The sequence below is a fragment of the Tyto alba genome, unplaced genomic scaffold (genome assembly GCF_018691265.1).
Source record: "Tyto alba isolate M040663 unplaced genomic scaffold, T.alba_DEE_v4.0 Super-Scaffold_10, whole genome shotgun sequence".
NCBI lineage: Eukaryota > Metazoa > Chordata > Aves > Strigiformes > Tytonidae > Tyto > Tyto alba.
Window position 1 is genome coordinate 10,688,486 of NW_024881262.1, and position 16,570 is coordinate 10,705,055.

The window sequence follows — 16,570 nt, forward strand, 5'->3', positions numbered from 1 at the left end:
ATTCTTCTGCCCTGCTACTGCTCCTAACCGCTGATGTTGTTTTTCCACCAGATGAGATCTTGAACCCTCATTCTGTGATTGTACACCTGCAAACACTGGCATAAGAAGACTGGGAAGGAAGGGGAGCAGGCTTCCCATTTAGTTCAGTTTAAGATGCAAAAAAGTGCCCTGCCACCAAAAGATGCAGTCTTCACCTCCCTACCCATCCCACCACACACTCCCACTTCTACCTCCTGTCTGCTGTAGTAGTAGTGCAATGTATGGGATCATCTCACTGAGCTGCAGGATCCATTTGCACTAGTGAAACTAGACCTGAGGCACTTGGAAGATCCTAGGGTTCAAATGTGGCTGGAGGACCTGGCTACGATGAGAATGAAGAAGGTTGCCTTCAATCAGTATCAGTAATAAGGCATCTGCCACTGGGGTACTGCGATTTTTTAATACCAACACATCATGGGTTGTATAGCTTTATAAATGAAAATAAATAGTCTTAAATAGTCTTATTTAAGAAATCCAGCACACACCAAATGATTAGCATTTTCAAGCTAAACTGGCCTTTCTATGCATTAGACTAGCAGTTTCTATGGGTCACATTTGAGGAGCACTGATGAGGCTAGTGAAAAACAGCCTCTGCCTTGGGAAATGCTGGAGTCAAGCAAACAAGAGGACATCGTAACTGTCTGAGTTTGATCTGTTGGACCTTAAGATGATAAGTGCAGTTCAATAGAATAGAGCAAGCACAGTTTTTAGTCCTTGTATATCTGAGTGGGAGGGAGAGAAAAACAGGGAGCAAGAGAGAATAGCTTGCATTTCATTATTCCTTTCTGGAATTTTTAAGTTTTGTTAAAGTAATGAAACAAAAAGTTGTATTATGAAAATAAATTAATGTAGCAGACAGGAAATTCCATTGCTGAACTGAACCTGAGGCTCATACATAGTTGATAGAATGCTCAAAGTTTATATAATAATTGAAGTGGCCCCATTAAGGAGAGTGGATCAAATAGAGACCACCAAATAGAATGAAGCTGTAAAAATACAACAAAGCTTTGTACAGTTTCAGAAAGCCAGTGAGTTCTAGCTGCTTATACATCCTTACCATTTCCAAGTGTTCATGACTTGGAAGTACCAAATATAATCACAATGGGAAAAAAAAATAGCATTGCATTTTCATCTAGAACAAGACGTCAGTAATTATATGTGTGGGCATTTCTTGCTGCTAAGGCTACGATCTGGATTTCATGCTTCAATAGCAGAATGCCAGATGAGAGGAAACAGCTTATTTAAAATTGCCCAGGCAAGAATTTCTGGTTTGTCTCATTGATAGAATGATGTATTTTAAGCCTAAATTCTTTCCTGCATCTCCTTTTCCAAAGACTGTTCATCTGTTGCCATAGAGACCATTTCCAGTTCCCTCTTTTCCCTTGCACAGGTTCTATTCTGGGTGATCGTTACCGCGGCTGCCCAGGCCACGCTGGCTGTGCCTTGCACCCAGCAGTAGCCGAGGGGGAAATAGTAAAGCTGAGCATCTGCAACCACACGATCTACAATCACTAGTAGCAGAATTGCTTTTGGTTTTTATCCACAGAGCTGGTACATAATTGGGAAGATAAGCTATAGCTACCCAGTGCATGAAAACGTGGGTGCGTATCATGACTGCCAAATCTACTCCGATGGTTTCTTGTCATTTAAAGGGAACTGTCACGTCAATCACACCCCTCATTTTTGTCCTGCCTTTACTGTAATGAAGATTATTAGAAGTAATGAGAAAACAAAAAGGATTCACTTTTGCTTCACTAGTAGCTTTTGTAAAAATAATCCCCGCGCCTGTACACCTGGGGGAGCTGCTCGCATGGCAACAGCAAGGGCGGAAGATGGGTTGAGCAGCGACCATGCAATCACAAATAGCCAGAGGCAGCTGAAACAGGACAGGCCTGGGACAGACTGGCCTTCACGGAGACTTCCAGAGACCCCCAGGACGCACCTCAACTCCCTGACGGGGAGCAGCAGCCCCCGCCCTAAGGCTGCAGCGGCTCCCACCTCCTGACACCAGAGGTCCCTCCTCCGCTCGCTTTCCGTGCTGCTTTTGTACAGCGCGGTTTTTTCGCTCTGTTTTGTTTTGCTTTCCCGCTGGTTGGGGAAAGGGCGTTTGGGCGGGGCGGCGAGGAGGGGCAGGACTCCCCGCCGAGGCCGCCCTGAGGGGAGGCGCGACCATAGCGCCCTGAGGGAACCCCACCGCCCCTCCCGCCTCAGGAGCCGGAGCATGCGCAGAGCTGCCGGGAGGGGGGGGGCGCCGCGGCGCTCCGCCAGTGCCCGCCTCCACGGCGGTGTCGGGCTCTCTGATTGGCTCTCGGCGGGCGGAAGCGGCCCCGCCCCAGGCCGCCGGCGGGTTGGCGGGAAGGGCTGGCGGGGTCTATCGTGCCGCGGTCGTGCGTGGGCTGTGCTCGGCCTAACGGCGGGGCTGAGGTGGCGCGGCTGTGAGGGGGACGTGGCGGCTGAGCCGGGTCCGGTCCGGTCCGGTCCGGGTCAGCCCAGCCCAGCCCAGCCCAGCCCAGCCGGAGCCATGCAGGCCTTCCTGAAAGGCCCGTCTTCCATCAGCACCAAGCCCCTCGCTGCCAAGGAGAGGGGCGCGGCAGGGAGCAGCGGGGAGGGCAAGAGACTCAAACCCATTCCCTGGGTAGAGAAATAGTAAGGGCTTTTGTGGGGCGGTGGAGTCGCTGGCCCGGGTGGCAGTGGCTGGTTGTGGCGGGGGTGTGTGTGGAAGGGGCAGTGGGTGCGTGGCGAAGGGGGTTGCAGCTGTAGCTGCCTCCACCCGGGAAAGCAGCTCTAACTGTTTCTGTTATGAGGGAAAACCAACCCTGTGAACTACTGTAAAACCACTTTGTTGGTGTTGTTGATTAGAAAATGCCTCCACTGCCCGTGTCGAGTGGTGCAGGTTTCATTGCCGTGGCTTGGAGCAGAAGTGTATTGAGTGCATTGGCTTTGAGAAGCCTTTATCTGCTCACAAAGTGGTGAAATACTGTAGTCTGCAATGCAGTTCTGCTTCTGAAAACAGCTCAGGCAGGTGTTTACAGTAGAGATAGACAAACAGCTTCCTGGGAAATTAGATCACTTCAGTAATACAGACTGTAGGCATTAGACAAATTTCCTGTTACAATTTTGACCTCAACTGCAAATTTGCTGTAATTGTTCAGTACCTGATGTAATCAGAAAGGGAAAAGTTGTTTTTATCAATTTCAATTTTCTTCTGAAAACCTGTTAGCTAATAAATTGTGTTTATTGTCTTTTTATTTAGTCGCCCAAAAAACGTGGATGAAGTTGCCTTCCAGGATGAAGTTGTTGCTGTGCTGAAAAAGTCCTTGGAAGGTGCTGATGTGAGTGTAATTATAACACCTACCCAATCAGTATGTTTAGGCAGAAACATTACCCAGTGGTAATGAAAACTTCTCTTTTCTAACTCAGCAATAATCATTTTTACTGTGGTACTTTATGAACAAGCTAAGTGGCTTCCTCATAGTATGATGTGGTATATATGTAAAATCTGTGATATTTCCAGATCTCTAAACATTGTAAAATTGTCAGCTCTTTGGTGCAGTTTGGAATTTTTCTGGAAAAGCTCGATTGGTAAACTTCTTATTAGTAGTTTCAAATCTAGAAAGGCATTTGTTTTCTGTACACTACTATTCAGCTAGTACTTTTGACATTCATGTCTGAGAGGGGAAATCTTTCATGGAAAAGTCTGCATTGCCAGTTGTTCCTAAACAATGAAACTGCTAAACATTAAAATAAATATACTGTTTGCTAATGAGGGAAGTTTAAGTTATAAGTGCCAGGTCTACTGTTTAGATAGTGATCCCCAAACTTTTTGGGTTAAAGTTTCCAAGTAAATCTCTTTGGCTTTAAGAAGCTAGGTATGACAGTTGCACTAACTTCACTGCAGTGTTGACGTCTGTGACCTAAGAATACAAAGAAGATGAGCAGAGCATTTGCAGTTGCCTTTGTTTTTGGATATAAATTTAGTAAATATTCAGTATGAATGATGGTTATTTCCTCCAAACCAGGTGATGGGGAGGTGGAGGGACTGCAGGGAGAAATAAAGTGGGTAGCCAAGAGATGGCGGTGGTTTTTTGCAAGTTTGGACAATTCCTTCCTTTGTACATGCTGAGACTTTTTTTTTTTTTCTTCCATGCTTCACCTAGAAGGGTCATTCTTGTGCTCCAAAAGCTGTTTCTGTTTTCATGGACTGCTAATGCTAGCTGAAGTGGTTAGTAAGGATGTTCTGAAGATTACATTTGTGATAATGCTGTCTGCTCACCAAGAGCTAAAAGAAACAATTTGGACCTTTCAGTTTTATGCAAGAAGCCTTTTGCCCGTAGTGTGCTCTGCTGCACAGTATGCACAGGTCATCTTTGGTGTTTGAAAATTTTATCTTAAGACAATTTTCTCAGCAGTTTTGGTTTTGACTGACATGAATCTATTTCTATCTGAAAATATTGATTTAATCAGAACTTGCAAAAGTAGATGTACCTTATTTGTTTGAGTGCGGGGAGCTAAAATGAAGCTGGCATGACAGAACTGGGAAAGACTTGCATAATTTCTTTCTTTAGTTCGTGTCTGCAGATTCAGTTTACTTTGAGAATGCTGTTGTAATGTGACCTTGTCGGGTAATGTTGTACCTGTAGAAATCTGGGTTTTGACAGCAATGCTGCTATATTGTAGTATTTGTACAGTTGAGGTAATTGATAAGGAACTATTAGAAGTTAAGGAGAAATGAGGTACTGCCACCTCTTCTGTCTGGACATATCAGTCATGTAACATCTCTTAGGTGATGGGTTGTGAAGTTCTATTTTGAGCAACAGCTATTTAAAACCTTACAGCTTCTGGATCAGCAATGTTTCTTGGATTATGAGCTAGTACACTTGTGTTGACTTTTTACTTCCTGAGTTGAAAAGACAAATTATGACTACTTATGGTTACAGACTTTGTATTTTGCCACAGCTACGCAAAATCACTAAGGCATCCGAGAACAAAATTATGCAAGTACTTCAAAATATTTGACGCTTTTGAAATTTGGACATTTTCATTAGTCCTTGAAGGGACTAGTTCTGTCTAAAAGGCATAGTTGTAATTTAAACTCTGAGGTGGCTGGTACTTATTTCAGAAGTTCATATTGAATTTGGAGTTTTGGTGAGATCAAAGAAACAGCTGTGACAATGCTGTAGGTTTGTGTAATGTGCTTTATTTAAACCTTAGTTTTGAAAATGGAGAGCCAGTCCTTTGTTGATTGGCCTGTATTTGTGGGTCTTGGTTTGGGAGCTGCTAAATAGAGCAGGACTTTTAAGTCCTGATATAGCTCCATCTGTAATAGCAAGCATCTGTCTTGCTATAAACTGGGGAGAACAGAGTCCAAGTGGTTTTGAACTGGAGAAGTTGATTTCTGTCTGCCAGGGCTGTTGATTTGTGGTTGATTTTTGCAAAGAAACTGACAAGTGTCACAGTATTCTTTATTTTTGTAGCAATATCATGGCAATTTGCATCTTCACTTGTACTGAAACTTCTAGAAAAGGAGCTGGGATTTGCACTATATGCAGTAACTTTCCTGTAAGCAGGGTGATGCCTGCAGGTATCCTGCTTACCCCTGGCAAGCATGGAAAAATGGATAACCAGATCAGGTTGCAGTCTGTTTAAAAATACTGCCACAGTTACATAAAGGATTAGGCTGTGCTTGGTAAAAAAGGTAGCATAAATGCTGGTGATAACTTCAGTGGGAAACAAGCATAAATGAGGTTCAAACAGAAACAGTAGTAGAGTATGGGTTTAATGGAATTAGGACACAGGTTCTTATTAAAACTTCTTACCTGCTAATGCTTCTTTTGAGAACTAGTAGAGTGTGAATTAACACAGGCATGAAATTGTGAATATCCACAAAAATGTCTACGCTTGCAGTGTGCTAACCTAACGTGGTGGTTGGTGAATTTTCAGCTGTCATTCAGTAAACATTTCCTCTCCCTGGAGCTTTCCTAAAAGATATAGGGAGACAATAATATTGTGGTATCTAATTAAGCTTGAAAAAACATTTGTTAGTACTGGATGCTGTTTACTTTTTAGTAACTAGGGAAGCAAGCAATGAATGATTGGCAAAAAGAGCAGGCAAAACTTGAAATGGATTTATTTGCTATAAATTGATTGAAGATTGAAATTCTTCTATCTGGACTTTTACAGTGCATACACAGCTGAATCTGATCTCTGTGTCTTGTCTTAGTTGTTAAAATGAGATGCTTGTTACCAAACTGGTCTGGCTCTATTTCATTTTCTGATTATGGACTGTGTGTGTACTCCTGCATTTTTCTCTGCTCTTTGGGTATCTTTGGTTTGCTGTTCCTATTCTGTCTGCATTGCTTGCTATATTCAGCATAAAATTCTCTAATCTAATTTTAGTTGGCTCTCTTTAAAAATAGAACATTTATTAAGGGCTGGAAATCAAATCAGACTGAGATGTTTGTCTTTTTACTATTGATGGTAGGAGACTCTTGGATTATTGTTTTAAGATTAGAACTGGAACATCCCCTACTATCAAAGGCAGCAATTTTAAAGTGCAGCCTGATAATTTGTAAGAGGGATTACTTGAAACAGTAGTATAGAAAGCTATTGCTCTTATGCTAATCAGAAAGCTTCTTGATTTCAGCCAAAATTTAGTCATGGCTAACTTATATGAATTTGGTTCATGCCAATTTTGTTCTTTGTCCCTGTGTTGCACTGAAATATTTATGGACATCAGTCATATTCCCTCTCAGCTTTTGTTTTGCTGAGCTAACTAAATCAAATTCTTTTTAGAAAGTCACTTCTCATAAGATAGCCTTTTCCTTTCTCAGTTTGGGTTCATCATCCTTCACTAAGGATCACCTGAACTGTATGTAGCTTTCCAGATGAAGTCTTATTAGCTCCCTATTAGTATTAATACTTTTCCATCTGTATTGAAAGTGCATATCCTAGGACCACCATGTTATGCAGGCTTATACTGTACCTCTGACCGACAGACAAAAAAAAGGTCAGCTTTTATTTTATTCCAGCTGATGAATTCCAGACATCTGGCAGATATTTAGTTATATTCTCAAATTGTAAGATTTTATGCTTCGCGCTGCTAAATGTCATCCTATAATTATTACTGCAGTCTTTGCTGTGCTGCTTTGATCTTCCTGTGTCAGCGTATTTCTTTAACACCTTCCTATTTGTCATGCTGAGGTTAATTATTAAATTATTTTAAAGATCAGTTAACCTATTTTCTTTAAGAAATGCCACTGGTCTTCTCCTTTGAAAAACCCTTGGTTGGATGTAGAAATTTGCCAGCATTTTGCCTTCCGGTCAGGCGTTGCAAACATCTCTGTGATTGGTGTTAGGTGATGCCTGCATTGCACTCACTGCAACATAGTGCAGGCATTCACAAGCTACTTTGTCCTTATTGCAGTGGAGTTAATGGCAGCACAGAATTCTCAGCATGGCTTGACAAGGCAGTCTGGGGAGCTGCAAAAGTAAGGGATAGTTAACCTGTGACAGATTTTTTTTTTTGTCACAGCTGCACTGCTAGTGTTATCCAGACCGTTTGAAGGGCATCCTTGGATAAATTTACATGTCACTGCAGTCCTAACAGTAAGTTTGTAGGCTTTAGTGATCTCTGACATGACCTGGAGGGAATATATAAAAATAAAATATAAATTGAAGTATAAATTTTTGATAGAATGTGTGATGGTGCCACAAAATAACAGCTTGTTCATGGTGTGTTGCAAACAACAACTGTTTGTCCTCCTTTAGAACTCCATGTGCAATGACCTAGAAGGAAAAGACTTGGTATTAGTTTCTGTTCTATTAGGTGCTCAGATTTTCGGTAGGTTATCCTGTTTGTGTTGTTTATTTGCTTTTCATAAAAATGGTGCCTTGCTGTTTCAGCTTCCCAATCTGTTGTTCTATGGCCCACCTGGAACTGGAAAGACTTCCACTATTTTAGCAGCTGCTAGAGAACTCTATGGGTAAGCTGAAATCAAGTTGCTTTGGTGTAATTGTTTGTCACATGTCTTGTGACTGAGTGCCTCTGGTCATTGCCTGTTCTTATGTAGCATCTAGGTATTTTTCAGGAATATCTTCACATTCTAATTCATCTCTAATGTGAGATCTCTTTTTCATTTGTCCTGTCACAAGTCATTGATTTCTGTTACCAATATAGACTTACAACATTTGAGACTAGCAGCTATGTAACTCTATAGCAAAGAGTATGAAGAGAAATGTCTTGGATATGCTTTACTGAACTTTGTAAAGGAATTCCAATTTTAATGGTTTATTCAGTAAGTTGTTAGCTACACATAGATCTCAAAGTACTTCATAAAATGTCTGAAATGTAATCTTTCTGTTATGCACCACTGAAATGTGTCTGGAAGTGATTTTTGTAGTCATACTAAAATTCAGCTTGTGTACATTCATCAACTCACTTGTAACACTTGGAAGTTTTGGAGTAGTGAATTCAGTGACCCGTCAGAAAAAAATGGATGAGAAAGTAGTTTGATGTTATGATGAAATCTAATGTTGACTTTAGTACCTCCCACCTGTTCCCCATCATCTTTAATTTTTGGCTCATGTAGCTTTTTAGAGGGAACCACTTCTAGTTTAATGGTAGGAAGACAACTCCATATTGTGTGTCCATTTGAATTCTCAAAACTTAAAGAAAAAAAAATAGTACAGTGGATTTTATCGTAGGTGCTGTTGCATAGGACTGTTGCTAAATACTGCCTGTATTACACTCTCTAAATATTTCTTTCTGGTAGTATTGCAATGGCAGAGCACTGCCAGTGACTGTATCTGAGCAATTTACTTGTTCTTTCACACTGCTTGCCACATATAAGTAGAAGGGCATGTTATATACTGCTCTGAATTTATTAAGCCAACTTCCTACTTTTTTTTCCTGGATAACTGATGTAATTTTACACTTTGTTGTTTTCTGCAGTCTGGGAGGCAATTGGAAAAATAGCTAATGGAAATTCATACCTAACATTTAATGACCTCAACTTAACTGTCTGTTAACAAAGTATGTTATTTAGTAATGCTGGCAAAAAAAATACCTGCCATTCAAAAGGCCAGGGTGGTTGTTGATGTACTTTATAATGTATCATTACAAGATTTAGCAGCTAACATGTTGTAATAAAAATTTTGCAGGCCTGAATTATTCCGGCAAAGAGTCCTTGAGTTAAATGCTTCTGATGAACGTGGAATACAAGTGATTCGGGAAAAAGTGAAGGCTTTTGCTCAGCTAACTGCATCTGGAAGCCGTTCAGAGTAAGTGCCGAGTCAAGCTCCTCTTGCTTAGGACAAAGCATGTGGTTGTTTTTGTTAACTTTATAATTCTAATATAAATGATGGGTCAGCACTGCCCAGAAGTTTGCAACACACATGGTGCTTTGGCTAAGCTTTGACTTCATGTAATTTCATGTTGAGATTTTAAGTACCTGGTTACTAAATGCTGTTAGAGTTGGAGAAAGGCAGACAGGGAAAACCCCAAAAGATCAAACCTTCTGGATTTGGTGATATGTTGTTGCCTTAGCGAATGCCTAGCTACCACAGGAAAACTTCTTTGGGTAAATCGTAGTGGAAGTTACTTCTCTAGTACCTCTAACCTGCAGCATCTCATACAAGATGGGTGCTAGTTTATAAGATGCTAACAAGATTCTGGTGTTAGATGGTGAGAGGCCTTGGGCAGGTGAAGCTGTATGTGTGGAAAAAACATTGTGGAAAGAAGCAGGAAGAAAGTACATGCCAGGACTATTTGGCAAGAAACGGTCTTGTGTACTGAAATTAGTCTGTAGTGATCTTTAAAGTTCAGGGAATCAGGAAGCCTGTAAAAAGAACTGCATTAGTTGTTAAAAGTAGAAACTTAAAGCAAGAGTATGCATTTTAGAGGGCTGTTGCAATATTCAAGTGTTGGTCTTTCTGTGGGAACTCAGTCCCTCATTTTATTACAAATATGAGTCTTTGTTCTAAAAATAATAAAAGAAGATTGAACCTCTGAATAGGTTCTATGTATCAGGTATAAATACTTAAGTAAAATATAACTTACTATTTGCAGTGATTTTTTTTGTTTGTTTGTTTTCTAACCTTGGTCTGTACTTTGCATGTTTCCTGGATAACAGATTTCTTATTTTTCAGTGGTAAAATTTGTCCTCCTTTTAAAATTGTAATCCTGGATGAAGCAGACTCAATGACTTCAGCAGCCCAGGCAGCCTTGAGACGCACAATGGAAAAAGAATCTAAAACAACACGTTTCTGCCTTATTTGTAACTACATCAGCAGGTATGCGTGGAATTTGTTGCTTATTTGGGTTTGTTGCCCATCCTGTTCTGTAGTGTCTTTTTTACCTCCACAGCTGAGAGGTTGATACTAATTTTCCTAGTTTTCAGTTAATAGAGATGTAGCTATGTGAATACAAGACTGAAAACAATGTTTACATTTCAACTTTTATTTTTTACAATGTTGCAGTTTTAAGGTTATGTTGCCCTTTTCTGCCTTGATAGCTTTGTCTGTATGAACTTGACCCAGCCTTCATTTACCAAGCACTGACCTTCCTTTCTTTCAGAATAATTGAACCTTTAACATCTCGATGCTCCAAATTCCGCTTCAAGCCTCTGTCAGATAAAATCCAACAGCAGAGGCTACTGGACGTTTCTGAGAAGGAACATGTGAAAATCAGTAGTGAGGTAACTTCATGGTTGCCATGTAATTTTATTGCTTAATCCAGTGTATAATTACAGTGCAGTGAAAGGAGCTAAGTCAGCATACTTTTCCAGACTGCTTAATTGTATTACATATGATATATAAACTCATTTAGATATTATTCTGCTTCCATAGATGGGATGAATTTTAAGAGTCTTCCTAAAACCAGAGAAATGTCCACCAGAGAAAACTGAATCAAAACTGTAGTGCTTTTTGTTCTGTGCTGAGTATACTTGCATTAATCCATGCTTCATTCTGAAATTGCTCGTATGAATTTATATTAATATAGAGGTTGCTTTGTAAGTTGTGTATTGTTCCTGTCTGTGACAATCAGCTTTAGGTACTAATTGATGTTTTAAAATCAATGTGCTGAGAATGTACTGGATTTTAATTAAGAGTGAACATATAGCTTGGCATTTTCTGACGTTATTTTTCAGGCGATATTGTACCTTGTTAAAGTGTCAGAAGGGGACTTAAGAAAAGCAATTACTTTTCTTCAAAGTGCCACTCGCCTAATGGGTGGGAAAGAAATCACAGAGAAGATAGTCACTGAAATCGCTGGGGTAAGCTATGCTTTACAGTTTCTCCTGTAATTAGTCTGAAAAGTATTTGTGTAGTAAGTCTTACCTTTTGCTCAAAGTTTGATTTAAAAATTGGATTATACCCATTAGTATTGCAGTATGGTACCAATACACTACCCACCAGAATTTTAAAGACTGCCTGATTCTGTACATGTATTACAGAGCAAGTTTCTAGCAACTTATTCTGTAAGTTAAGAAAAACTGTAAAATAGTCTTATAATTCAAACTGAGGCTGAAATATTCTGCCCATGAATGGATAATGTGTTGCCTTTTGTGGCACAGTATACTAGAACATCTTTTTGGTGCCTTTATATGTGTGTGTGTGTGTATGTAAGTATACATCATTACAAAATATGGTTTGGAAACACCGCAGAGAAATGACTTTCAGTAGCAGCTCGTTTTCAACTTCGTGTTCACAGTAACAGTGTCACTTTAAGGATCTGTGCTGATTTTTGCTTTTTAACAAAACAGCAGTGATTTCTTCTAGAATGACATAGGTAATATTGACAGGGACCAGCGAAACCTGAGAGGCAATGCATTTAGTAAAACTTGAGTGAAGGTGTCCCTATAGCAACAAAACACTTATCCCCTAAAGCAAGAAATGTAAGATTAGGAGTTGTGGACCTGAAAAATAAATACTCTTTAATGATGGACACACTTCCCTTGAAGGTGCTACCATCACAGCTTATCATAAGGGTTGTGAGGTTTTCACTCTTGGAATCAGAGGTAATTGTTACCATGCATGATTTACAGAGCAGTTTTAAGCAGTTTTCTCAGTGAATTACTTGTTCAGTTCTGTGTACCTAGCTGTACAAAAGAGCTGGATTTCACTTACATGTATCTGTAAATCACAGTTCCTAAGAAACCTGGCGGAAGTTGACTGCGATGGTAGGAAAGAGAAGCATGAAACTCCATTATTTAATAATGCTTGTTTAAACCAAAGGAACCCAACCTTGCTTCTTTGTAAAAGACTTCAAGTTTTTGGTTGTATGTAACTTTTGTGACCCTGAAGTGACTGTAGTACGAAAGATTAATCAAGAAGCTTTGAAACTGAACTGTCCAGACACTCAACTGTCAGGAATGACAATGAGTAGAGGGGAGAATGTGGGCAATGCTTCCCTGCTCAAAGCTAAAAAATGGCATCTGTCAACTTTTTTTATTCTGATTTTTGTCTTATCTTGTTGCATTAGGTGCTTTTTTGTATGTCCCTGATGTCACTGGTGAGACAACTGATTTGCTGTTTTGCTTAGGCGTAGAATGGTACAGAAAACATTGGCTGATCTAATTATTGAAGTAGGTCCTCCACTTAGTGTCCCAAATAAGCGATTGTGTGTTAGATTTATGAAGGTGACTTTGACTATTCACTGTCATTTAGTTTTTATTTTAATGTCATCGATATAGGACAAGTATTACAGCTTAGCTCTCACTTTTAAAATTTAGCTAATCTGTTTTATATACTTACTTGAAAGTGGTTGGGTGTGTGGAGGAATGAAATGCTAAAATGGCCTCCTTCATCAACAATTTGTATCTGTTACTGTAAGCATCAACTTCAATTTTAAGTTTACAAAGTTGAAATTAAGAAATGTAACTTCTTGTTACAGGTCATCCCTAAAGAAGCAATTGATGAACTGCTATCTGTCTGCCAGAGTGGTTCATTTGAGAAACTGGAAACGCTGGCAAAGGTAGAGTCCCCTTAGTGCTCTAGCCTGGCTATTTTTCTAGGTCACTGCCCGGTGAATCCTTTGTTGCTGGGCTGCAGCTGAAGAACATTTGGCCTCAGGACAGTTAGGATGCACATCTCAGGAAGCATGTCTTTTACCTATTCATACTCTGGTCTTTGCTTTCTGAGGAAGAGCTGTCAAAGCTGCAAATAAGATTCCCTACCAATGTGACTCTGGCTTTCTCCTGAGTTAAGCTGCTGACATGTGGAGCTGTTAGACTGAATTAGGCAGACTAGGAATTCCTAGCAAGACACTTAGCTCAGGCCTTTAGAATGGTGTCTTCAGTGGACTGGACTAGTCTCTGGACTAGCCACCTTCTTCATTACATGGAAGCTGTGTTAGATGAGAAGTATCTGAATAAAACTGTAATAGTCTTCAGTTTTAAAATATTTCATGTTAATCTTACAGTACACTAGTCACTAAGTTTGTCTTAAAATAGATCTTGCTGGAGAAGGCACAAGCTACAGGTTTATAGAGGTGGGTTTATTTTCTTTAATATAGAGAAGGTTATTAATCCCTTTGAAAAATGGGATATTCCTAATCTCATGGGTTTAAAGGAGGCTTGAACTGGGTTTTTAAATCAAGTTCTCTCTGACAGAGGGGACCATGCCGTAGTACCATTCTCCCTTCCAGTGGAATGTTCCATGCCTGTATGAAAAAAGCCAGTATTGGTCAGTCTCGTGCTTTTTACTTGGCTGAGTCTCATCAAATAGTTTCGGCAGGACTTCTGGTTTTGAGTCTGGATTTATTCTCCTGTAAACTTGCAGATCTCAGAATTGTTGTGCAAGGATTTGTGCAGATGTCACTGCTGTACACTTTCGCATTTACTTACCATGATGTCTGAAAACGTGTTGCTCTTAAGAGGTGACGATATGTATTTTCTAATTCATTGGAGCTGATACAGTCTTTCATCAAACCACGATCTAATCTAACGTAGTAGAGTTTGAAACTGGCCTCCAGTTTCTAGAGTAGGTACTTCATGGTGGGGTTTTGTTGCAAATATTAGTGCTCAGTATGCAATTGGCACAATTTGAACACATATTTCTGTAAAGCATGGGTGGATATTTTGCTGTACAGAAGAATAAGGCTGCACCAACTTTTTTTCTATTTTCATAAACTTCTCTTTGCCTCAATGGCTTCATGGGCTACTGTTCGCAAGATTACAGGTTTTGTAACTCAGCATTACTGATTTTAAAAAAATTTAAAAAGCTATCTTTAGTTGCCATGATTTTTATTTTATTTAAATAGTTTTGGCCATACAGATCTCTGTATGCCTCAGGCTAGCAACTAGCAGATGAAGAAAATAAAGTAGGTGGCACTTTAAAATATGAAGGCTGTGAAACTGCCACATGATGCTGTGGATGCTAAGCTTTCCTAATTTTAGAATAAGATTGCACAGGTTCGATGGAGGTTGTTAAATGTTTAAAGTGTCTCTAGCTCACAAAATCCCTGAGATGTAAATTGTCAGAAGCTGGAAGAATATTTGGGCAAAATTATTGCATAATGCCTGCCATGGCCTTGCAGTCTTCCCTAGGAGCTCACCTTGGCTCACTGTCGGACAGGGTGCCGGACTGTGTACAAGCTACTGACTTGTCCTCTGAAGTTTAAAAGTCCTGTAATAAATTTCAGTACAGTCTTTCACTTCAGACAGAATTTTTCAGATTGGTTTTCCAGTTTGTGGTGTTTCTGCTGCTGAAATATTTCCATTTTCCTCTTCCCCTGACACAGAATCTCATAAATGAAGGGTATGCTGTTGCTCAGCTTGTAAACCAGCTGCATGATACGATTGTTGAGAGCGAAGATTACAGTGACAAGCAGAAATCTGTCATAGTCGAGAAACTTGCGGTAAGCCTGTAGCTTGAGGAACCCAAAACATTCATCTCCACTGATTAATTTTTGTTTATGTACTCTCTCTCCCAATAAGCATATGTAATGATTTATTTTGATTTTTGGTTCTGAATGTTTCTTGGCAGAACCGAAATTTTTGTCCTGAGAAATTTAATGAGAAGGAATTGAAATCCAGTTAAGTGACTTATTAGCCATATTATGTTGTTCTAATGGGACTTGAGCAAGAGGTTTCTGTGTGTGGGGTTATTTGTGTTTGTTTTTTTGAATATAAGGTGGGAGGGAACATTAAGAAAATATTAAGTCAGTAATTAAAAATTAGCTGCAAAATGCAAGGGTTTTTTCTGGTGTGTAAAATAATGCCTTTTCAAAAAAAAAAAAAAAAAAAAAAGGAGTGTTAATTAATTTGCTAAATTTTGGCCAAAAAGAAAAGACAGCTGTGATGGAAGCTTTGTTAAACTCACTGAAGACAGGCAGGTAGTGTTGAGGACCTGCAGAGTGAAGCTCCTAGCAGTTTGCTGTGGAGCAAATGGTGCATCCCTTCTCATGTATAAATGGTTGTGTCTTGGCATCCTCAAGAAGATGGAGGCTGGAGAGGTACTTTCTCCCACTTTGGTGTGAGGGTATGTGATGTGTGATGGCTGGGCAAGTTGTTGCCAATTAAGTAAACAGTTGGCAAACTTGATCTTGGTGTTCTCCACTGTAGCCTAAGAGATGGCTGCCTCGAGCACCACCATTTTAAGAGGGTTTAACCTTCTCTTGTTTGCAGGAAGTAGACAAATGCTTGGCAGATGGTGCTGATGAATACTTGCAGTTGGTGAGTCTCTGTGCCCTGGTGATGCAGCAGCTCACCCGCAACACTTGACTCCTCCAGCAGTGGCTGGCAGCTGAGTAGCACAGCTTTTTGTTTGGCTGAGGTTCCGAGAGCAGGAACCTGTGGACTTTTGTACTGTTTTTTGCAATAAAAGGACTGCTCAGCAGTAAGAAAAGCTCCTGCTGGAATATTGTTATTTTTTCACGTGAGGTTAAAGAGAGATCTGGCTGCTCAGGGGCCAATAATGTTCCTGCTTTACACTTCCTGGTTGTAGACTGATACATGGAAAGGTAAAAATATCAAAAATTAGTGCGTATGTACTATGCTTACCAGCTGGAAGCAGAGAAAGGAAGTTGTTCCTTCCAGCTGCTGTTGCTTGGTTTTAAAAGTATGGACATGGCACATAAGGCCTTAGGCTAAAGCCAGCTCCTGAGGGGGCATCTCCCCTTGCCTGGCCCTTTACCCTCGAGTGCTGCACCAAACATTCTACTCTGTGTATTGCAACACGTAAGCTACATCAGGAAGAAAAAATAGGGGGGGTTCAGGCTAATGTTGACTATCTCCTTCCATTCTTGCTCACAAAGCCAGTTGTTAAACAGCTATGGGGGGTGGTGGAGCCTCTCTGGGGTAGCCTTGGAGCCCTGGGTCTGCTCCTCTCAGAGACGCTGGTGGGTTCCCTGGGCTGCCCCACCTTCCCACAGGCAGCAGAAGGCCCTGGGCTAGTAGGAAGCACAAACACTGCAGGCAGGGAGCTTTCTGATCAAGTCAGTCATGATTATTAAGCAAGCCAGCACATTCCTATGCTGATGAAAGGGTACTTCAGTGTCAGGGACACACATCCATCACCCCTGAGCTATGCC

The 16,570-nt window shown here is 40.4% G+C and overlaps 1 protein-coding gene across 1 annotated transcript; it reads left to right on the forward strand.

Moving 5' to 3' along the window:
- The first annotated feature begins 2,364 nt into the window (after positions 1-2,364).
- RFC4 (replication factor C subunit 4) lies at positions 2,365-15,885 on the forward strand. Its single transcript, XM_033006458.2, has 10 exons — positions 2,365-2,685; positions 3,293-3,371; positions 7,942-8,021; positions 9,199-9,318; positions 10,186-10,329; positions 10,613-10,733; positions 11,187-11,312; positions 12,932-13,012; positions 14,780-14,896; positions 15,666-15,885. The coding sequence occupies exons 1-10, from the start codon at positions 2,561-2,563 to the stop codon at positions 15,759-15,761; spliced, it is 1,089 nt and encodes a 362-aa protein (XP_032862349.1). The 5' UTR covers positions 2,365-2,560; the 3' UTR covers positions 15,762-15,885.
- Positions 15,886-16,570: the final 685 nt, after the last annotated feature.

What these genes read in the sequence shown, in the direction of transcription:
- RFC4 (XM_033006458.2), top strand. Translation starts at nt 2,561, where the DNA reads ATGCAGGCCTTCCTGAAAGGCCCGTCTTCCATCAGCACCAAGCCCCTC. An exon ending in GCTGCTAGAGAACTCTATGG is followed by an intron (nt 8,022 to 9,198) that starts GTAAGCTGAAAT and finishes AAAATTTTGCAG; the next exon opens with GCCTGAATTATTCCGGCAAA. An exon ending in ATTTGTAACTACATCAGCAG is followed by an intron (nt 10,330 to 10,612) that starts GTATGCGTGGAA and finishes CCTTTCTTTCAG; the next exon opens with AATAATTGAACCTTTAACAT.